At 46.6% G+C, this 23,906-nt stretch overlaps 1 protein-coding gene, 1 non-coding gene and 1 pseudogene across 2 annotated transcripts in view; 2 read left to right on the top strand and 1 right to left on the bottom strand.

Annotated features, from left to right (window-relative positions):
• Window positions 1–16,573: 16,573 nt before the first annotated feature.
• Window positions 16,574–16,677, top strand: LOC126023289 (small nucleolar RNA U13). The gene has a single exon (XR_007500464.1). It is a non-coding gene; the product is annotated as a small nucleolar RNA U13 (small nucleolar RNA).
• A 1,686-nt stretch (window positions 16,678–18,363) lies between these two features.
• Window positions 18,364–23,906, bottom strand: part of SINHCAF (SIN3-HDAC complex associated factor) — a 44,757-nt gene continuing 39,214 nt past the window's right edge. The window contains exons 5-6 of the mRNA XM_049783850.1: window positions 22,936–23,086; window positions 18,364–18,559 (exon numbers count right to left, since the gene is read on the bottom strand). Of these exons, the coding sequence (XP_049639807.1) occupies window positions 18,400–18,559; window positions 22,936–23,086 (311 nt within the window). The 3' untranslated portion in view covers window positions 18,364–18,399. The remainder of the gene's footprint in view (window positions 18,560–22,935; window positions 23,087–23,906) is intronic.
• Window positions 20,598–20,773, top strand: LOC126023326 (uncharacterized; annotated as a pseudogene).

Here is a 23,906-nt window from a genome sequence, read left to right as displayed (position 1 = left end):
CAGGAGTAACTCCTAAGTGCCACCACCGTGTGGCCTCAAAACAAAACAAAAACAAAAAAACATGAACTTTTAGGGTTTTCTACCTAAGACCCTAAAAAGAGAATGAACCATTCCTCCTTGTGAATGCAAGAAGGTTCCTCCTAATTACTGATTAAATGTACAGAGATAAACAGTTTAGTAGCCTGTCACACTGAAAACCTTGCAGGCTGCAAGATTGACTACTTAATATGGATCAGTGTTTCCTGGAAGTCACTGTGTCATTATCAGGCTCTTAACAAGAACTAATTGGAATAATACAATTCATTCCAGGCCTAATGTGTTACACAATGTTGATGGAACGTTCTATGAGTTTAGTGAGTGAGTTTATTAGCCTATATTACAAAATATTCTTTTGGGGGGGGGGTTTAGGCCACACCTGCTAGGCGGTGCTCAGGGGTTACTCCTGGCTCTGCTCTCAAAAATTGCTCCTGGAGGAGCGGTGGCACTTTCTTTGCTACGCGCTAACCTAGGATGGACCATAGTTCCAGCATCTCAGTGTCCCATATGGTCTCCCAAGCCAGGAGTAACCCCTGAGCGTCAAACAGGTGTGCCTCCCCAAATATCAGAAGAGGACTGCAGTTTGATATAGTCTCCTCAAGACAGATTACAAAGAAATTCTTGGATCCGGTTCCACACAGGTGTGTTGGTTCTGTCCCATCAGTCTGATCCATAGGGACTTGCACTTAAACATCACCTTCCAAGGTGATGGATGGTCTAGGTCCTTCCTTTGGCATCCTCTGGCAACCTCACCCTCTGCCTCTGTTCACCATGAAGAACTCTTCTCTGCATCTGGATCCTGGGTCTCGATGTTGGCTGAAATTTAATCATCTAAAGACAAAAAAGCAACAACAGCAACCAAACAAACCAACTCGCCCCTCCCTCACCTTCTCATTAGATCTTTCCTCAGCATTAGATGGCACAGGTGACTCTCCAGCACAGATCTTGTGAGTGGGACTATGTGACAATGCCAGAAGGAGAACTAAAGGGCTCCCAAGCTGTGACTCCTATGGAATACCTGGAAATTCCTCTATGGCCTGTTTTACACAATCCACGTTGAAAAATGTTGACCCAGGTGAGACACTGAGCTGAAGCGCCAATCAGCTCCCCCAGGCACAGGGGCCTCTCAAAGAACTGCTCTGAGTGCCCTGGGGTTGCAGGACTCGCCAGGGCATTGCGGGTGGAAGCCTGCACTGATCTGATTAGAAGGAGGAGCCCTGGAGATGCTGCAGAGAGGCAAGTTTGCAATGACCCTTGGAGATATAGTTTGGAGACCCTACTTTCACATTACAGTGATATATTCCATCGGACTCCTAATACAATGCTCATTATGATACTGTCTTAATACTTTAAATCATTCATTTTCTATTTGATTTTGCCTGCTTGCATGCTCTAATGCCTCTCTGCACAGATATCCTTGGACAAGGCATTTGTCATGAACTCTTGCTACAGTGCTCAGTCATTGGGTATGTTTTTGCAATTTATTTTTAATTCATGCTAGTTTTCTTTTTTGCTTGTTAGTTCTGTTTGGTTTTGGGTCACACCTGGCAGCGCTCAGTGGTTACTTTTGGCTCTACACTCAAAAGTCGCTCCTGGCAGTCTCAGGGGACCATATGGGATGCCGGGATTCAAACCACTATCCTTCTGCATGCAAGGCAAATGCCTTACCTCCATGCTACCTCTCTGGCCCTCATACTAGTTTTCGACTACAGCAGATGCCTTTTTTCTCAGTTTGCTTTCAGGAAAGGAACCTGGATGTTCAAAACATCTGATAAAATACTCCAAGGTGGGGGCCGGTGAGATAGAATGGAGGTAGGGCCTTTACCTTGCATCCAGAAGGATGGTGGTTCGAATACCGGCATCCCATATGGCAGGATGGAGCCTGCCAGGAGAGATTTCTGAGTGTAGGGCCAGGAGTAAACCCTAAGTGCCTCTGGGTGTGGCCCATAAACCAAAAATTATATATATATATATATATATATATTATAGTATATATATAGTATATATATATACTCCAAGGTGTAGAGTCTTTTTACAGGGCTCATCACAATAGAACTTAGTATTCTAGCCTTAAATATTATGATTAAGAATGAAGTCTTTTTCAGCAAAGTTCTCCTCCATCAACGTTGATTACGCCAAGGAATTGGAAAACTTTTTCACTTGCATGCCAGCTTTTTATTTTGAAGTGCTTTGACCCGTTTCACCAGAATCACTTTTCCAAATGCAACATATAGATCAATCATTTTGGTCGTGTGTGTGTGTGTGTGTGTGTGTGTGTGTGTGTGTGTGTGTGTGTGTGTGTGATTATGTGTGTGATGGTCACCTCTATGTCTGTTTAATGTTCATCTGTATTGTACATGAAATCTTGTCTATATTGTATATAGCCCTTCCTTCTTGTATATGGCCATTTCTTTCTCCTGGAAAGAAGATGCCACCATGCCACCATTGCCACAGCGGCCACACTGAGGCTGATGGTGCCATTTTACCCTTTCTCTCTCTTTTTTTTGGGGGGGGGTTTGGGCCACCCCCCGCAGCACTCAGGGGTCACTCCTGGCTCTACACTTAGAAATCGCCCCTGGCAGGCTCAGGGACCATATGGGATGGTGAGATTCGAACCACTGTCCTGCATGAAAGGCAAACGCTATCTCTCCAGCCCTTACCCCTTCTCTTTAGATTTGCAAGTAGGAATTCTTAGAAGATAGTATAGATAGAACTGTTGGAGTTTTGTGATTTTGATAGAACTAGATTATAGGGATTGTTTGGTTTGTTATTTTTCCCTTAGGCTCCAATAGAAACCTGTGGCACCATTCTTTTTGCATGGGTGCATTGGAAAATATTAGATACTAAGAGGAGTTATTATTCATTAGGGAAGAGAAAGAGAAATTTTTGTTACAGGGGTCCTTCCACCCTAAACATTTTCCATAGTGACTTGACCTAGGCTTCAGTGGCTTGGGCATCGGCAATCACCCCGGAACCTTGGGTCTCATCTTAGTATCCAGTATAGTTTTCTGCATCTGCAACCAGAAATCGACCTTCTACTGGATTACCCAGCTTGAGTGAATGTGACTGCTTATATATGCCCAGAACACAAACAACTAATAGGAAGGGGAAGATTGGGAGCCGAGGACCCAGCTTTCGCAGGAATGACATCCAGAGCGTTTGCAGCAAGAGATGCTCAGAGTTCACTTCCCAGCAGCTAAGGAGGTGACTGGACACTGCACAAGGCAGCGCCTGGGGACTCACTTCCTCAGAACTTTCCGGAATGATGGGGCTGCCCAGGATGCCAACAACGCCACTGCTGCCAGCTTCTGCCAGGACGGATCCTGGAACTGTTTTGGTAAATACTTGTCCCAGGGTGAGCTCTCACACTAACCTGACTACACATAACAGTGAGATGAAATCAGAAGACCTCAGGTCATCCTGACTTTGACATAGGATATGTGCTAACACCAAGATCTCCAATTACTGATTCCTGACAGCAAAAACCATGATTTGACTATTTAAACGCTATTTAGTACGGAAGTTCCAGGACTTTGTCTGAGATTTCAAAGAAAGACTTTGGGGTTAGACAAATTAGTATGCCTGGAGCCTGTAACTGGTCTTATAGGAGGATGCTTCATGGGTAGGGACACTCTGTTTTTAAGCCAAAAGATTTTTCTTTCTACTTTTCCAACTTTTGCTGTGCCAATGCAAAGATTTTATCAACCTTTTTTATCTTTAAGTTAGAGGCATCCTCCCTTTTCTTAGAACATTGGGATGCAAATTACTTGGTTTTACCTCATATTTCTGCATTTTTCTATAGTCATTTAGGGGAAGTTGTTAGTTTAACTAGGTCCCTCCCTATTCTCCACCCCAGGGTGTAGTCTGAATTTTTCCTAATAAAAACCTTGGATCTTGGGCCCGGAGAGATAGCACAGCTGTGTTTGCCTTGCAAGCAACCAATCCAGGACCAAAGGTGGTTGGTTCAAATCCCGGCGTCCCATATGGCCCCCCATGCCTGCCAGGAGCTATTTCTGAGCAGACAGCCAGGAGTAACCCCTGAGCAATGCCGGGTGTGGCCCAAGGAAAAAAAAAACCAAAACAAAACAAAAGAAAAACCTTGGATCTTAGGAAAACACTCATGCATTTCCAGCTTTCCTCCACTGACCTATCTGCTTCTTGGGAGTGGAAGTTTTAAGTGTTGAAATTCCTTACCCCTTTCCTTCCTTAAAAAAACGTTGTCCCACTTGTGTGAGGCTTGGGGTTTGATCCCAGTACCACCTGAACCCCTAAATGTTGAGTGTTGGCCTTGTTGACCCTATTAAAAGAACCAAATCAGGGGCTGGAGTGGATAACACAGCAGGTAGGGCATTAGCCAACCCAGGTTTGATCCTTGGCATCTCAAATGGTCCACCAAGCTTGCCAGGAGCAATTTCTGAGTGAAAGCCATGAGTAACCCCTGAGCACCGCTGGGTATGGCCCCAAACCCAAAATAATAATAATAATAATAATGATAATAATAATAATAATGATAATAATAATAATAAATAAAGCAAATTTTGTGTCTGCTTTGGGGACAGGCTTGAGGAAGTGGATGGAAAACTGTAGAAACTGGTCACATTGTTGGTGGGATTGGTGTTGGAACCCTGAATATGTGAAACAACCGTATTGTGAACACCTTTGTAAATCAGTATTTAAATAAAGTTTCATACACAAAATGAAAACATAATAAATCTAAGAGAAAATAGGGCCAAAGAGATAACCCAGTGAATAAGGTGCTTGCCTTACATTCAGCTGATCCAGGTTCAATCTCTGGTACCCCATTAGGTCCCCCAAGCCTGCTAGGAGTAATCCCCGAACACACATCCAGGACTAAGCCTTGAGCACCATTAGGTGTCACACAAAAACATACATGAAAAAGAGGAAGAAAATAGACATAATTGTAAGAAAATTAAAATTAGCAAAACCAATAGCAGATGTCAGTGCAGGTGGAGTAGAGACAATAAGTATTTTCCTGAGTCAAATACAAACCACTCAGAGACACAGGAAAGAAAAGCAAACAAGAACTAAGGTGCCAAGTGCAGAAACTTTTACTAGAAACACCACAGGCTGTTTACAAGGGTAAGAGCTATCTTAGTGACAATGGGTAATTAACAGGGAAATTAGAGTGACAAAAACTAATCCATGGGTGCTGAAAGGATAAAGTGACATGTGCATGGTACCATTTCATTAACAATAGTGCAAACCACTGTGTCAAAAAGGAAGAGAGAAAGGGGGGGAGAAGAGAGAGAGAGAGAGAGAGAGAGAGAGAGAGAGACAGAGACAGAGACAGAGACAGAGACAGAGAGAGACAGAGAGGAGACACAGAGAGACACACAGAGAGAAGAGAGACAAAGAGAGAGACAGAGAGAGAGACACAGAGAGAGAGAGAACATCTGCCCCAAAGGCAGACAGGGGGAGGGTGTGAGGAAAACTGAAGACATTGGTAGAGGAAACATGCACTGGTGGTGTACACTGTATGACTGAAACTTAATCACAAACAACTTTGTAACCACGGTGCTTAAATTTAAAAAAAAAAATAGGGCCCGGAGAGCTAGCACAGTGGTGCTTGCCTTGCAAGCAGCCGATCCAGAACCTAAGGTGGTTGGTTCGAATCCCGGTGTCGGGCCCGGAGAGATAGCACAGCAGTGTTTGCCTTGCAAGCAGCCGATCCAGAACCTAAGGTGGTTGGTTCGAATCCCGGTGTCCCATATGGTCCTCCCCCCCCCCCCCCCGTGCCTGCCAGGAGCTATTTCTGAGCAGACAGCCAGGAGTGACCCCTGAGCAATGCCGGATGTGGCCCAAAAACCAAAAAAAAAAAAAAAAAATAATAATAATAATAATAAATTAAAAAAAATCAATATCTCACAAATACGTCACAAATGTTGAGACCCTGAAACTTAGAGACTGACTGCTGGATGCCGAGCAGAAGGTTGAGACGTCAGAACTTCAGTCCCTAACCTGTGGCTGCACCGGCCCCAAGGCAGGCTGCAGTATTAGGGATGGAGCCTGGGCCAGTCTCCCATGAGTCAGAACTTCCAAAGGGTCAGGTAAATGCTTCCCACCAAGCCCCGCCCCGAGGGAGGACTGCACATTCATTTCTCCACCTCTGAAGGGTGAAAATGTTCTTTCTGGCCAACTGGTGGATCTTGGATTTTAATAAGCACTTGCTTTCCATAGACAAAGGGCCATCATACTCTTAGATTGTTTTGGGGCTACATCCTGCAGTGCTGAAGGATTACTCTTGGCTCTGTGCTCAGGGATCACTCTATGTTGCTTGGGGGACCATATCCTCAGGGACACTGGGGATTGAACCTGGCTGTGTCATCTAGGTGCAAGGTACTACACTACACTATACTATACCAAACTATACTGTACTATATTTTACTATATTTTATTATATACTACTGTACTGTCACTCTGGTCCCACTTAAATTTTTGCTTTTGGGCCACACCGGTGATGGACAGGAGTTACTTCTGACTGTGCTCAGGAATCACACATGATAAACTCAAGGAATCATGTGGGATACCAGGGATCAAATCCGAGTTGGCCACATGCAAAGTAAGCACCCCATCTACTTACTGTGCTATCTCTCTGAACTCTAATGGTAGCGAATTACTTTCTGAAAATCTTCAATGGCTACACTCAGATAGTGGCTATGCACTATCACTCCAGCCCCATGAAGGATGTGATAATATTTCTGATGAAGTTGTGGGATTTTGCTGATTTTTGTTTGGGGCCTGCTCCAGGCAGCGCTGGGCAACCACATATGATGTCAGGAAAACTCAAGTTTCCTCCACATCCCTCTCCAGCCAGTGCTTCAGCCTATGAGCCTCTCTCTGGCTCCATAGTTAGGGTTGTTTTGTTTTGGTTTGGTTTTTGGTTTTTGGGTCACACCCGGCAGCACTCAGGGGTTACTCCTGGCTCTACGCTCAGAAATCACCCCTGGCAGGCTTAGGGGACCTTATGGGATGCCGGGATTGGAACCACCGTCCTTCTGCAAGCAAGGCAAACGCCTTAACCTCCATGCTATCTCTCCGGCCCCAGAATTTTTTAAGTCAAGCTTAAAGTGTTTGAGGCAATAGCTACCTGACCTAATTCTCAGCACGAAACTGGGGGGGTGGAGTGGCGGGGGAACCTCACAAGGGCATGTCCGGGCATCCTCAGAGACAGGCTCTGGGGTGCACCCTCAGGGCAAGCAGCAGCTGCTTGTCATCCTCACTGTGCTGACGTGCCCAAGTGCAGGAGAAATCCTAAGCAGCAACTTCACCTGTATGCTGACGGGCAAGACCTGTCAGAAATCTTCGGGCGGAGAGATAGCCTGGAGGTAAGGCATTTACCTTTCATGCAGAAGATCATTGGTTCAAATCCCTGCGTCTCATATGGTCCCCGTGCCTGCCAGGAGCAATTTCTGAGCACGGAGCCAGGAAAAACCCCTGAGCACTGCCGGGTGTGACCCAAAAGCCACAAAAATAAAATAAAATAAAAAGAAAGAAAGAAATCCTCACACAGGACTGACACCTACGGGCCAGTGAGCCAGGGGGCTGAGATGGTCAGAATACATCTGACCTGAAAAATTGGGGAAACAGTATGACTGCCCTCCTCCGGGAATAATTAAAGGCAATTCAGGCCTAGTTTTCTTTCTTCCTCTTTATTTTTTGTCCCCACCAATTCACAAATACAGACCTTTTTTTTTTTGGTTTTTGGGTCACACCAGGCAGCACTCAGGAGTTACTCCTGGCTCTACACTCAGAAATTGCTCCTGGCAAGCTCAGGGGACCATATGGGATGCCAGGATTCGAACCACCAACCTTCTGCATGCAAGGCAAATATTTTATCTCCACGCTCTCTCTGGCCCCCATCAGGTCTAGTTTTCAAGGACAAAACTAACCAGCCCCTTGGGACTCTTCTGATGCTAACAAGGTTATTTATTGTTTAAGGGTAAAGGTGTTGTGAGGTCTCCATGCAATGAAGAGGTGCTGAGGTGGAAGTGAGTATGTGCAAGGCTTGTCCTTCCTGCTGCCCTGCCTCTAGCCCTAAAGGGGTTTCTTCCGGAGTGGCCAGCTGGGGAATGGACACAGAGCCTTCTTTAACCTCATCTGCAGCAGGGGGGGTGGGAAAGTTCTCAGACCAGGGCAGGGGCCTCAAATTTATTTCATACATTGTTGGGTTTTTTTTTTTTTTTTTTTTTGGACGGGGTCTTTGGGTCACACTCGGCAGCGCTCAGGAGTTACTCCTGACTCTAAGCTCAGAAATCGCTCTGAAAGGCTCAGAGGACATTGGGATGCCGGGATTTGAACCACCGTCCTTCTGCATGCAAGGCAAACACCCTACCTCCATGCTTCTCTCTAGCGCTCACACAGTTCTGAGGGTACAAAAGTGTTCCCGTTGGGGCTGGAGAATAGCATGGAAGCAAGGATTTGCCTTGCAAGCAGAAGGACAGTGGTTCAAATCTCAGCATCCCATATGGTCCCCCGAACCTTCAGGAGTGATTTCTTTTTTCTTTTTTTTTTTTTTTTTTTTTGGTTTTTGGGCCACACTCGGTGATGCTCAGGGGTTACTCCTGGCTGTCTGCTCGAAACAGCTCCTGGCAGGCACGAGGGGACCATATGGGACACAGGATTCGAACCAACCACTTTGGTCCTGGATCGGCTGCTTGCAAGGCAAACGCTGCTGTGCTATTTCTCCGGGCCCAGGAGTGATTTCTGAGCATAGCGCCAGGACTAACCCCTGAGTGCTGCCGGGTGTGACCCCCCCCCAAAAAAAAAGTGTCCCCTTGGTCTCAGAGACCAAGAGACATGTCCAGGCTCCTACCTAGGCTGCAGTGGCCACGGCTCAGCCCCTTCCTCACTGACTATGGACCTGAGTGTTCCTCAGAGACAAGTGAGATGCAGGGGGAGGGGCCCCCAATCACCTTCACTGAGCAGAACCCCCCAGGGCTCTTGTTCTAGCCCTCTGGGGGGCTTCCTGAGGGAGAGCTAAGCTCTTCTGCTGCAGGTGGGCTAGCTCCCCTAAGGGACATGCTGCCCTGGCAACAGTCCCTGTAGGGTTTTGTAACTGTAACAGATGCCCCCACCATCCCTGTGTGCATTAAGGAAGCCTGAGAGTTAACTGTGAGGGCCCCTGTGCACCAGACCCACCCATCAGGAGAATGTTGCATGGGTCAACATGGCTTCTCACTCCTTGCAAGATCACACGGGCATCTTCAACTTCTGTGCCATGCTTTGCCTTTGTGTTTTCTCGGGTCAACACCAACAGCAATGGTTCTGAGTGTTGGGGCCACACAGTATGTGAACCCAGGGAAGAGCCTGGTAGACGACAGTAAACTCAGGTTTACTCCACCACTCAGGAAAAATAGGTGACATTAGGGCTGGAACAATGCACAGTGGCAGGACATTTGTCTTGCACACGGCCAACACAGGATGGACACCGGTTCGATTCCCGAGATTCCATATGGTAGAACGAGCCTGCAAGGAGCGATTTCTGAGCCCACAGTCAGGAGTAACCCTTGAGCCACAAAACAAAACAAACAAAAAAGAGAATAGGTGATAACAGAGATTGGTTCTGGGAGAAGCCATGGTAGGACAGCAGGGGCCACCTGTCTGCACCCTCCTTCCTCTGGACAATCATTCAGTACCCCCAGTGTCCACTACAGTCTATGAATAACACTCCCATTTCCCAGAACCACAAACAAAACCACCACGATGTTTCAAATCCTCACAAACCACTCCAGTGAAAACTGGTCAAGTGGGGGCTGGAGCAATAGCACTGTAAGGCGTTTGCCCTGCATGCGGCCAATTTAGATCCCTGGCATCCCTTATGGTCCCCAGAGCCTGCCAGGAAAAATTTCTGAGCACAGAGCCAGGAGTACCCCAAGCACCGCCAGTGTGGTTCAAAAAAACAAAACAAAACAAGAAGACTGATAAAGCGCTCCATCCTGCTAAAATCCAAGTCTGTTTTGTATCGTTCCTACTGGGATTTTTGTTTGTGTTTTTTTTTTTGGGGGGGGTGAGGAAGGGGCCACATCCAGCAGCATTCAGTGGTTACTCCTGGTTCTGTGCTCAGAAATTCTCCTGGCAGGCTGAGGACCAAAACTGGAACCATCACGTACAAGGCAAATGCCCCACCGCTGTGCTGTTGCAGTGGCTTCCTCTACTGGGATCTTTTTTTTAGGGACTGTCACACCAGGCAGTACTCAGAGCCTAATTGTAGGGTGGCTGGGTAGGGGCACAGAAGACTCTGGGTTCCTGAGGATCAAACCTAGGTTGGTTACATGCAACATAAACACACCCTCCTGCTGTATTACAGCTCTGGTCAGCACTGCTTTTAACTTCCGATGACTTGTGCTCTCTACTGTGGCTACTTTACTTATTCTTTGGATCTGAGTTAAGAATCTCCTGCCTAACCCACTCACACCTCCGCTTCCTTAGAGTTTCATAGTTTTAGTTCTGACATTCAGGTCTTTGATCCTGGTTAATAGGTGCATGTGGTGGGAGGCAGTAAAGGTTTAAATTCATTCTTCTGTGTAGCTAAACCTTGAAACAATTTTCAGTTTCTACTTTGTACATCTCCAGCCCCATGCAATCCTTTCTTTAAACACAAAGATAGGTTTTTAATTCCACTCCCTGCCACAACCTAGCCAACGTCTGTAAAACTGTGAAAAAAAACAGGGACTTGAAGACCCTGAGCAGGCCCCTCTACCTGCATCCTTCTTGCTGGCACTGTGCCCCGATGGCCCAATGGCAAGTGAGTCCCAGATCCTTCTAAAAAAATGATGTGGGGAGAGGGGAACCACCAAGAACTTGCAAAAAAAAAACACAGCTGGCAGCTGGCAATCCTAGTCCACTAAGAAAGGCGCTTTCTTGGAGTCAGAGAGATAGCATGGAGGTGTGGCATTTGCCTTGCATGCAGAAGGACAGCGGTTCGAATCCCAACATCCCATAGGGTCCCCCGAGCTTGCCAGGAGCGATTTCTGAGTGTAAAGCCAGGAGTAACTCCTGAGCGCTGCCGGGTGTGATCCCCCACCCCAAAAAAGAAAGCTTTCTTGACCTCAGATCCAAGCCTTTTTGCTCCATTTCCTGCCCTTCAGCTACGCACAAACCAGGAAACTCCTTTTCTCCACAGATAGTCTACTGACTGTCTAACAGAAGATAAAGCATGCGTAAGAGGAAAGGGATGAATTTATGTACATGAAGGTAAAGAACATTGCTCAAAGACCAGCACCAAGATCTATAAAGCATCACAGAGTTGGGGCTTTGATACCAGTGTTGCCCCAGGTCTTATATTTGTTGCATACATACCCCTTTCAGGACCTGATGGCTCAAAGGAATGAACATTGTTTAAGGTGGTAGACCCAGGTTTGATCCCCAGCACTACATGGTATCCTGAGCACTGAGCTGGGAGAAGTAGTTTCCTATCACCTTGATGTGTGACCCCTTAATAAAATAAAATAGAAAACAACAAGAGGCTAGAGCTATAGTATAGTGGATGGGGCACTTGCTTTGCAGCAGTCATCCCAGTTCCATTTTCCAGTACCCTATGTGGTCTCCTGAGCCTACTAGGAGTGATTTCTGAGCACAGAGCACTGAGCACTGCTAGATTGCCCCCTCCAAACAAAACAAAACACACCAACAATTTACAAGTCAGTCAGGTAGACAATATAGAAAAAGATAACGTAAGTCAGAAGCAGAGGAATTGAACTATCTTGAGTAGTGAGGCGGGAGCAGGCCTGAGAACTCCAGGTTTTCCCAGGGGCACCAGGGCTGCCTTAGACACTCAAGCTTGGTGCTGGGGCTGGGAGAGGACATCAAATGATTCTATGACTAAACTGGGTACTCTGCATGCACCCATTTCTGTGGTCCTGGAAACACTCTCTCCTTTAAGCACTGACACTTTGCAGATTTGTTTGTTTGGTAAAATTGTGCAGTGCACTTAGCACTGCTCAGGGCTTATTCCTGACTGTGCTGGCAAGATCAAGGTATATGTGCACCATATGTAGTACCAGGGCTAGAACACAAGTCAGCTGCATGCAACGCAAGCATCTTACCCCTTGAACTATCTCTGGGCCTGGTGCAGGATATAATCAGCGAGGTGCCTGGACAGGCCCTGGGTGATAGAGCCACAGATGAACAACATTGCCCTGGATCCCTGCACTCACTGCCAGAGTAGACTGTGGTATGCTAGGCAGGCAGGCCTGAGACCATTGACACAAGGTCCCATTTCATTTACCACCATTCGCAGAGCAAGAAATGAGCACCAAGAGACATGTCAGATCATTAAAGCCATTAAGTCGCAAACATTGCCAGGTATAGCCCCAAAACCAGAGTGCCATCGGGGAAAAAAAATGTGAGTCTTCCTGAAGACCAAGAGGACAATTGTATAGAAACTGCCACAAGATTGTCAGATGAGGGAACAGCTCTAAGACATTGGGAGAGCAGGTGCAGCTTGTTCCAGGTGCCACAGATCAGACATGACTGAGCGATCACAAATCATCCAAAATGAAACCACAACTGCTGGTAAGGCTCAATAGGGACTGGAGAGATACTACAGTAGTTAGGACACTTGCCAGGTCTGATCCCCCGGCCCCATATGGTTCCCTGAGAGCACTAGAAGATTCCTGATGCAGGGCCAAGAACAAGCCCTGGGGGTGGGGGTGGAGAATAGTCCTGAGCAAAGCCAGGTGAGATCCAAAACTTAAAAAAATAAAAGGCTCTTGGCCAGAGAGATACCACAACAGTAGGGCATTTGCTTTGTACGCAGCTGACCAGGACAGTGGTTTGAATCCCAGCATCCTATATGGTCCCCTGAGCCTGCCAGGAAGGATTTCTGAGCACAGAGCCAGGAGTAACCCCTGAGCACTACCGGGTGTGGCCCAAAAAACAACAACAACAACAAATACCCAACCCCCCCAAAAAGGGTCAATACATAAAATGTATAAAGAATTCACATAATACAGTGGCAAAAAATAAATCCTATTAGAAAGCATACAGGAGGCTTTAATAAACATTTCCCAAGAGCTACAAATGTCCCAAGGGCCTGTAAAATGCTCACCATCTCCTATTTCTGGGGAAATGCAAGTAAACCACTGTGGGCTTCTAGCTCTCCAGCATTGGCCAGAGGGAAAGGACAGGAGAGGTGTAGGGCCAGCTGTGGCCGCAGAGCTAAGTATACATTCTTTGTATACAGGAGCTCTGGGTTCATTCCATAGGCCAGTGTCCCCCCAAGCACTGCAAAGACCCCCAAACAGAGTCAGGAGGTGCCTTCCAGCAATACAGGACATGATCCCCCACTAAGAAAAACACCAGGATTCACAGAAAGGAAGCCTCAAGTGGCATTGGGAACAGTCTCTACAGCCACAGTGGAGCTGCATGGAGCCTTGGGAAATGGGAAACAATTGCTCTGGGCTCCCTTCTGTGAAACAGACCTCAAAGGAAGAACAACTGCTGGACTTGGCGTATGCATGCACAGGGGCACAGGTTCAAAGTCGTCATGCTGAGTCCTCAAAGGGACGCAGTACGAGGTGAATGCAGTGACATCTCAAGCCTATTTAATCACTGTGGGCCCCCCAAGTGAGATCTATTCAAAACAGAAGCTGGTAGAGATGCGTGATACTGTAAACAGGGTTGAATCCTTCAGTAGTCCTGGCAGAAATGGAATCACAGACAACATCTTCTGCCACCTGTGCCAGTTCTGAAATGAGAAGGGGAAGAGAATGGAGCCAGAATTGGGCCAGCATGATAGAGGACAGTAGGGAGAGCAATTGCCTTGCATGCAGCCAATGAACCAGGTTCAATCCCCAGCAACCTGTATGGTCCCTAGAGCCTACCAAGAGTAATCCATGAGCACCACCAGGTTTGGTCCAAAACAAAAGAGCCAAGGCCTGCTAGAGCAGGGCCCAAGCTGCCAGTTACTCTGCCCCTTCTCGACAGGAGATGGAGCAGCCTCTGGGGTCCCTGGCTGAAGTTTAAGCTCCCCCATGACGGAGGGAGCCTAACAAGGCCCCTCCTCAACACAAGCAGTTTCCAGGAGGGATGGAGACACCTGACACCTGGACAGCTGCCCTGGCCACAGTCCGTAACCAGACCCAGCTTGAGACTGCTGGGCAGACGTCATATCCTTTCTGAGAACAGGAGCCTGTGAAATTATCTGCCTTTGATCCAATGGCGCTTTCTCTTCCTTTCCAGTTCACCGAACACCACACAGAACTGCCAGCGCTGCACAAAGCTGCCTGTGGGGCGTGAGGACATTGTTCCCAGGGGGCTGGCCATAGGGCACTGCCAGTGCACTGATCACATGGGCAGCAGAGCACAGGGCCTGCAACAAAGCGAGACAGGTTTTAGAGGAGGGGAGGGGAGGGGAGGGGAGGGGAGGGGAGAGAGGGGAGGGGAGGGAGGGGAGGGGAGGGAGGGCCTGCAACAAAGCGAGACAGGTTTTAGAGGAGGAGGGGAGGGAGGGGAGGAGAGAGGGGAGGGAGGGGAGGGGAGGAGGGGAGGGGAGGGAGGAGGAGGGGAGGGGAGGGAGGGGGGGGAGGAGGGGAGGGAGGAGGGGAGGGGAGGGAGGGAGGAGAGGAGAGGAGAGGGAGGAGAGGGGAGGAGAGGAGAGGAGAGGAGAGGAGAGGAGGAGGGAGAGGAGAGAGAGAGAGAGGAAGGAGAGGAGAGGAGAGGAGAGAGGAGAGGAGGAGAGAGAGAGAGAGAGAGAGAAGGGCCCAGAGAGATAGCACAGCGGCGTTTGCCTTGCAAGCAGCAGATCCAGGACCAAAGGTGGTTGGTTTGAATCCCCGTGTTACGGTCCCCCGTGCCTGCCAGGAGCTATTTGAGCAGACAGCCAGGAGTAACCCCTGAACAACACTGGGTGTGGCCCAAAAACCAAATAAATAAATAAATAAATAAATAAAAGAGAAGAGGACACATCTACTCCTTCCAGCTTAACTTGTTGGTATTTGAGGCCATGTCCAGCTGTCTCAGGGGTCACTCGTAGTAGCACTATGTCACCTCCACCCAGTAAGGTGGAGCAGGATACAGAGGTATTGAATTCCCTCTCACCAGTGACTGTCACTGAGGCAATGGACACCCATTTTTTTCCCCCTCACACTAGGTATGAGGTCCCCGAGCTCAAGTTGTGCAGCTTCTAGGACCTTACATAAAGCAGTACCCACTCACGTGCCTTCATGTAGTCAAACGGGTTCAGTGCCCAGCATTCCATATGGCCTGCAAATTCCTCTAGGAGTAACTCAAGCACTATTAGGTGTGTTCCCCTAGGAAACACATCTCCTGTCAAGAAGGGGCAGAGTAACTGGCAGCTTGGGCCCTGTTCCAAGTGCCTGCTGCTCTAGCAGGCCTTGGCTCTTTTGTTTTGGACCAAACCTGGTAGTGCTATTGGATTACTCCTGGTAGGCTCTAGGGACCATACAGGTTGCTGGGGATTGAACCTGGTTCATCGGCTGCATGCAAGGCAATTGCTCTCCCGTCCAAACAGAAAAGCCAAGGTCTCAATCACCCATTCTGAACACATTGGGAGTTCCTGTTCTAATATACCCAGAACCCTAAGGAAAACAGGGTGCTATCTAAGCAGCTCACAACTCAGAACCCCTCTATTCAGTGTAGCCCCTTGAGTAGGTCTCCCCAGTGCTGCAGGCTTCAGTGGGACCCCATCCTGCCAGCACTGGGCCCAAGACAACCTACTAGTCAAGGGCCCTACAGAGATGTGGGGAGGAAGGCAGAGGGGAAGCCTTAAGGGCCCTTCCCTCAGGCCTATGCTCTCCCTCCTGAGGCCACGGGAAGTGATTCCTGCCCACACTGGTGCCTCCGCTCAAGGCAGACGGCTACTTCCATCAGACTCCATCTCTAGAACGCAGGGACCAAAGTTTTTTTTCCTGTGGTCACACCTGGAGAGGCTCAGGGGACCTATGGGATGCCAAGAAGAATCGACCTGGGTGGTTGGCCACATGCAAGCAAAGTACTTTCTATGGAAAAAGAGATGAGAGGCTGGCAAGGGGCATAACAGCATAAGACAGGGATGCTCAGGGCCCACCTTTGCCCAGCCTCCTCCCTTACTGAACTTAAATTGGGAGCACTGGGCTAACCAGTCCTCCTGGTTCCCAATGAATGGCTCGTGTGTGGAGCCACAGTAAGGGTGAAAGACGCCTGGTGCATAGCTAGATCCACTCCCTAACCAAAACCCCCATCCTCCAGTTGTTTTGCCTCTATGTGTCCAGATTCATCAAACCACATCACAGACTCGAATAAGACATATGATGGCTCTTCACTCTTTTTTTTTTTGTTTTTTGTTTTTTGGGCCACACCCGGCGATGTTCATGGGAACTCCTTGCTGTCTGCTCAGAAATAGCTCCTGGCAGGCACAGGGGACCATATGGGACACCAGGATTCGAACCAACCACCTTTGGTCCTGGATCGGCTGCTTGCAAGGCAAACGCTGCTGTGCTATCTCTCCAGGCCCCGGCTCTTCACTCTTAAATTCAACTCAACTACTGCATCTATCAGCTCCATCACTTAAAGCTTTTTCCTATTCCGGTTCATAAGCATGATGATTGGGTTTTCACACACCTGTGTGATATGTGCCTCCCTTCAACCTTGTTATGACGTCGGCGCATGACCCTTCTAACATGAAAAAATGCTTCTTCCTATTTCCTCTATATTAAGGATTTATGTGGATCACCTGAGGACCAAAAATATTTACATTTCCTAATAAATTTCAAATAAAGCCACAGACCATATCTTTTATTTTTCTATTAAGACTAAATTTATTCAATACCCTAGTAAAAGTTTTGATTATAAGTATCCAACAGTATAAAAAGTACAAAACAGGTGTAGATTTCTACTATATTAATACAAAGTGCATGACTACATACAGTACATCCTACGGGCAGAGGTGAGGGAAGAGGCTGTGGTTGAGGTCTAGTAATAAATAAATAAATACAGAAGTCGAGATGATCCGTATCATAGTATATTCTACCACCAATACTGCAGCCAAAATGTACAGAAAAAAAAAAAACACCTTTTCAAAGTAACTCAGGAAGAGATTATGGCTGGGAGTCAGGACCGTGGGGAGCCAACCTGCCCACCAGTCTGTGCATATGGTGGTTTGTACTTTTCTCCAAAAGGAAAAAATATAAAAATTTAAGTTTAGATCAACAACTATAAAACTATAGGGTGCCCATAAAAAGTGGCTTACTCCATACTGTTATTTATACTATCCAAGTTTTTTAAAATCCAGTTTAAAAAATAAGCACTAAGTCAGTCATGTTTCTATAAGGTAGACAAATGATATCATCTAAAAAGTCTTAACTGGCGATATATTTTTCCTGAAGTTTTAGAAAAGAGGCAATGAGAGTACTTTGGTTTGGTTTCAAGCCAGAAACTTCTCACAGAAGATTCTGGAACTGAGCTCCTTGCTGAGGACCAACCAACCTCGTGTTCAGCTGCCGAGCTCAGAAAAGCCAAACCGAAGCCAACCCACATAGCACCAACACACACCTCCTTCCTTTTAGAACTGTCCTTTCAAGAATGAAAAACCCCAACCCTAAGAGACTACGAGCAAGTCAGACACACACACAACATAGATAAAACCCTCACAAAGGTCAGTGGAGCCCAGACTGATGGTGTGGGCTGGGTCTCTGGCCACTGCTCTTCAGAGGTCTGGCGGTTAGCCAGGTGGACAAGAGAGCATTTGAAGTCTCATATGAACCCTATGGTTTTGCTTTGGTACTACTCACGGAGGAAATGCTGCTCAACACCCACTGTCTCCCCAAAAGGGGCTTCACATCTACTTTAGGAATTTCATAGAGATTACAACTTGGCCCACGTCATCTGCAGGAGGAGACAGGGACATGCCACCAAGAAAAGACCCCGTAAGACCTTTCAAGGGAGCTGGACAAGCTGGGTTTGTCCCTGCTGCTCTTCCATAGTCCGTGCTGGTCACTGAGTAATGGAGGAAACAAGGTAGCCAGCCATCTTACAAATGCCCCAACACCACTTCAATAAAGAAAAACTAAAACTACATACGCTTATCATACATACAACAGGTCCCATCTGTCCCCTGAAATTCCCCTCATTTCGTTCATTAGAAGGGGAGTTAAAAAAAAAAAAAAACCCAAAAGACTTAAAGAGCACTTTACAGCAGCATTCAGCTTCCTATGAGATACTCGGCGTCTTAAATATTATGTACACCTCTTCTTTTAGTGAGCCAGACACTGGCTTCAAGGTCTGCGGAGCTGGAGGAATGACAACCCATTCAACTATTCTAGAATTGTCTTTTGGCAGAATAGCAGGTGTGAGTTGGAAATGGGGGCCGGTTTTGTTGCTGTTCTTGTCCCCCACAACAGCCCGTCACCACTCCTGAGGGGGGCTGGGCAGGGGCTCAGGCCCTGGCATCTCTGGCTTCTCGGCAACAGTTTTCTTGTTGCTGCAGCATGGCTTGAAGAGGTGGGTGTCGATAAGAACTTCCCCAAAACGGCCTTTATAGATGATCCCACAACAGATTTTCTGCCTGAAAGGACAAATAGTGCAGTACATGAGTAAGGCAGAACAGAAAAGAGAAAGACTTAATAATGACCACTACACCAGCAAATGTCCTAAATAAAGGAGGAGCAGATGACCAGAAGCCTAAAGCTTCACTGTAGTAGGGAATATGCGGGCAAAGTGTGCAGTTCCCTGTGTGGGAGAATCAGCCACCAGAACTGTCTGATGCAATGGCTTTAACTACACACTGCGCAGGAAAAAGTCCATGCACAACAGTCTGAAGGTGGCACACGGCTGACACAAGTTCAATCCTCAACACTGTGTAGGATCCCCAAACATCTGAGTGCTGAGACTGGTTTCACTCTAAAGAAAGGACCAGTATTGGCTCCCAGATAAAACAAAAACAAGATCAAAAAAAAAAATTATCAAATAGATATTATAGCACAAAGAATCAAAACCATGAACACGTTGTCCAAGAGGGACAATTTTTCCTATACAGTTTCATACAATCCTCTCCATTATATCTCTTACACCACCTTATAAATAAATCTTAGGTTGACCACTCCTTTTCTAAAAGAAAGGGGGGGTGGGGGAGGAATGATAGCACAGCAGTAGAGCATTTGCATTGTGTGTGGCTGACTCAGATTCTATCCCTGGTATTCCATATGGTCACCTAAGCTTGCTAGGAATCAGTAATAACCCTGAGCACTGCCAGGAATAGACTAAAACCAAAAGAAAACCACTTCATGGCTTCTGCGTTTCTCCAAGTTATCTTATATACACATACCTAAACTGAAGCCTTGAAATTTAGATTTCAGTGACTGACATCCCCAACAGACAATAAATGTGTATATATGTATATGTATATGTATATATATATATATATATACACACACACACACACACAACACACACAATCACATTGGCCATTTGTGGGAGCAATATTTGAAGTGTATACATGTATTGAATTGTATACATGTATTTGAAGTGTATACATACATTAGGTATATACACATACCTAAACTGAAGCCTTGAAATTTAGATTTCAGTGACTGACATCCCCAACAGACAATAAATGTGTGTGTGTGTATGTATATATATATATATATATATATATATATATATATACACACACACACACACACACCACACACAATCACATTGGCCATTTGTGGGAGCAATATTTGAAGTGTATACATGAAGATATTCCATGAAGTACTCATCTCCGATAGACAATCTGTGTGACTACACACACAGTGTGATTCAGGCAGGTATTACTGTTTGAGTCAGGTCTTCTTTCAGCATTAAGCTAAGCCAGTGACTTCCCAATGCAGTGAAAGCCACCTATAGCTAACCAGCAGCATTTCCAAACCAAAAGCCTGTCTCCAGCACAAGAGACAAGTTCTGCTTCGTGAATCAGGAGGGTGTCTGAGAGGGGCCCATCCCCAGTGGATTCCACATCTACACTCTAGTGCCATCCTCTTTCTTCCAAACATTACAGGCATTTCTACTACCTCTCCATTCAGCACCACTACATCGTCACTTTTGTGACCTGACTTCTAATGCGTTCAAGAGGCTGAAGTGACTCGTGATTAGGTTTGACTCTTAATACTCAAGTTGAGAGTGGCCCCCAAAGAAAAAAGTAGGTATCTAGTCAAAGCTTGATCTCTACTCTATTTACACCTTTTAGAGTACAATGTCACTAGGAAATCCTTCCCCTTGTGATGGGAATAGTGCAAGCAGGTAGGGCACTTGTTTTACATGCAGCCAATTCAAGTTCAATCTCCGGCACCTATATTGTCCAAGAAAGTACCATCAGGAAAACCCCATGAACACAAGCCAGGTATGGTCCACCAACACAAAAATGAAACTAAAAGTCCCTTTGGCCTCTCCCAGTACCTAGGTCACCTTTATTTCACATGCCTGAACCACCAAAACAAAGGACAATCAAGCACCTGGTTTATTATCCCTGATTTGAGAGAAAGTACTTTCTGCAGTATCACACAAGTACAATACTAAGGAGTTTTGTTGTGGTTTTTGCAGATGTCTATTATCCAGATAAGAAAAAATCCTTTTGTCTAAGATCAAGTGTTGTATCTATTCTTATCAGTTTAATATCGGATATGTCCTCTATCCGAGGGCAATATATTAAATGGATTTTTGGAATAGGGACAGGAGCTTACTCCATTCATTCCGCACATCAACCTGATACTGCAGTACCTCCAGGAATAGTGCACCTCACCCACCCACCAGGGGAAATAAAAAAAATTGTTTTCCTTGTCATTGTTTTCTTCTTTTAGTTGTGTGGTCAGACCAGGTAGTGCTTCTTTTTGACAGCGGGTATTTGGAAGATCGCATGCAATACTGGGGCTCAAATAGGGTCAACTGTACACAAGTGCCTTAGCCTTTATACTACCCCTGGGCCCCCATTATTATTGTGTTGTATCTATTATTTGCTGAATTTTTTTTTTTTTTTTTTTTTTTTTTTGTGGTTTTTGGGTCACACCCGGCAGTGCTCAGGGGTTATTCCTGGCTCTGTGCTCAGAAATTGCTCCTGGGCAAGGCACGGGGGACCATATGGGACGCCGGGATCTCGAAACCGGATGACCTTCTGCATGAAAGGCAAAACACCTTACCTCCATGCTATCTCTCCGGCCCCCCTATTTGCTGAATTTTAATTTTCATTTATTTTGAGTTTTGAGCTACGGCGTTGCTCAGGGCTTATTCCTGGCCTCTGCACTCCAGGGATCACTCTTAGGCAATGTTCATGGGACCATATGTGGTGACAGGGTATGGCCTTAAAAAAAAACCAAAAATAGGGCTGGAGTCATAACTTCAGTGGGTAGGGCGTTTGCCTTGTACACCAGCCGACCCCTGTGTATTCATGGTATTCCATGATACCCCGGGCCTGCCCAGGATTGCAGAGCCCATGAGTAAACACCCCTGAACAACACCAGTTGTGGCCCTTAAACAAACAACAACAAAAACAATTTATCTTCAAAAATTCCAGTCTGGGATCTCTTTTGCCTGTAGTAGTTTTGTCAGTAAGACTAGTTCAGCAGTGTTTCTTTCCTAGCTGCAATGTTTGTACCCTCATTCTGACTTTTGGCCTACACATATGGCTTCTAGGCTGAGTTTTATCTCTTGGCCGCTGTTCACACTGAGACTTCAACTTTGAAGAAAAAAAACCTCACCCATTTCCTCCCTCCCCTCCCCTTCCTTCCTTTTTTTTTTTTTTTTGGTTTTGGGTCACAAGCAGCAGGGCTCATGGGGACTAAATGGGATGCTGGGATTCGAAACGTCCTTCTGCATGCAAGGCAAATACCCTTAACTCCATGCTATCTCTCGGGCTCAAATGTACTACATACTTTTTTTTTTTTTTTTGGTTTTTGGGCCACATTCATTTGACGCTCAGGGGTTACTACCCTGGCTCTGTGCTCAGAAATCGACCCTGGCTCCAGGGGACCATATGGGACACTAGGGGTATCAAACTACAGTCGTTCTAGGCCAGTGCTTGCAAGGCCTTACCTATAGTGCCAACCTCTCTGGCCCCTCACCCATTTCTTTTAAAACATTTTCTGAGTTTATTTAGCATTTTTAAATCTAACACATACACACTACCTCTCCCCTCTCCCACCCCAGCAAATCCTGAGGCAGCACAATACCCAGTGTAGTTCTTGGGGCCCTTAGGTACCCTTAGGTACCACTGGGCATGCATGGTCTCTATTCTTTTTGTTTGGGGGCCATACATGGTGGCGCTCAGAAATTACTCCTGGCAGGCTCGGGAGACCAGAGGACACCAGAAACTGAATCCAGGTCGGCTGTTGTGCAAAAGCAAATACCCAACCCCAAGTAGTATCACTCTGACCCTGGTCTCATTCTTAACAAAAGGGAGGGAGAGCACACAATTGCTGTGGAAGGAACCCAATAACCCCACACACAAACTAACCTTCAGCCCTGAGCCTATTCTACAGTCCCTGTAAATACTTGTTGTATGAATAAATAAAACCATGCCCTACCTTCCGTTTTATCATAGAAAAGTTGAATAACAACAAAAAAAGCTGAGTAACAAAATAGAATAACAACTTCACATGATAGGAGATTCCGGGTCTCTTGACTTAAAGATCTATTCTATATGAGATTTAGTAAGAAAAACACCAAATCCTATGGGCCAGAATGATAATACAGCAGGTAGGGTGCTGTCTTGCATGCAGCTGATCCACGCTTGATACTCAGTACCCCATATGGTCCTCTGAACACAGCAGGAGTAAGTGCAAAGCCAAGAGTAATCCCTGAGGACTGCCACTGTGACCCCAAAACACAACCAAAAGCAAAACTCTTCACCAAACTCCATCAACCCACACCGCGTGGAGTTCATACAGGCCTGCGGACACTTTTGCTCACCGTTTCCAGTAGGTGAGATCGAGGAAGGAGAACTCGGGTGTCCTGCTGGAGCCAGAAGCCATCTCTGTGTCAGAGCCTTCATCCGACTGATTACTGTAACATGGAGACTGGGCGGGGGAGACACTGGAGGTGGTGCTGTGAGCATCAGAGTCTGCAGGAGAGAAGACAGTTGACAGTTGCCTCAGTACTAAAACCACAGTGACTGGAAACCAAACAGGCCAGAACCCCTTTCTATTCCAATGAAGCCTAAGGAATCTATCTCTCTCCCTTTTTGTGATGCCAGGTATGGATCCAGGACCTCACATATGTAAGATAAATGCTTTACCTTTGAGCCATTAGTCCTGGCCTGGACTAAAAACAATTGATAACAACTTTCAGGAACTCAAAAGAAGAGACACATTTCCCTCTTTCTCTTGTGAAATAAAGTTGCTGACATTGTTTCAAGGTGTATTCAAACTTGAAAACATCTTGAATGTGAAAAACAGGGCCCGGAGAGATAGCACAGCGTGTTTGCCTTGCAAGCAGCCGATCCAGGACCAAGGTGGTTGGTTCGAATCCCGGTGTCCCATATGGTCCCCCGTGCCTGCCAGGAGCTATTTCTGAGCAGACAGCCAGGAGTCACCCCTGAGCAAACACCGGGTGTGACCAAAAACTTAAAAAAAATAATTAAAAAAAAGAAAGAAATGTGAAAAACAAAGTGCTGGGAAGCAGTTGTCAGTCGGGAAAGGAAAAAAAACAAACAAACAAACCAGGAGCAGATTCAAAAGGCCCATGGCCACCCCTGCAATAAATGTAACAGGAGACTCAGTGGAGGGAGAAGGCACAGCCAGGCAACATCCAGACTTCAGGTCTGAATTGCAGGACAGTAGCACACATCTGCAATGTGCCCTGCAGGGTGAAAGAGGGCAAGGCAGCAGAGATCCTTAAAGACTCAAAGACCAAGAAGCCCAGCAAAGCCCAAAGGGCCCACC

Source organism: Suncus etruscus, chromosome 11, assembly GCF_024139225.1.
Source record: "Suncus etruscus isolate mSunEtr1 chromosome 11, mSunEtr1.pri.cur, whole genome shotgun sequence".
NCBI classification, from domain to species: Eukaryota; Metazoa; Chordata; class Mammalia; order Eulipotyphla; family Soricidae; genus Suncus; species Suncus etruscus.
Note: the sequence above shows the minus strand (reverse complement) of the source record. Positions and strands in the feature narration are given on the sequence as shown.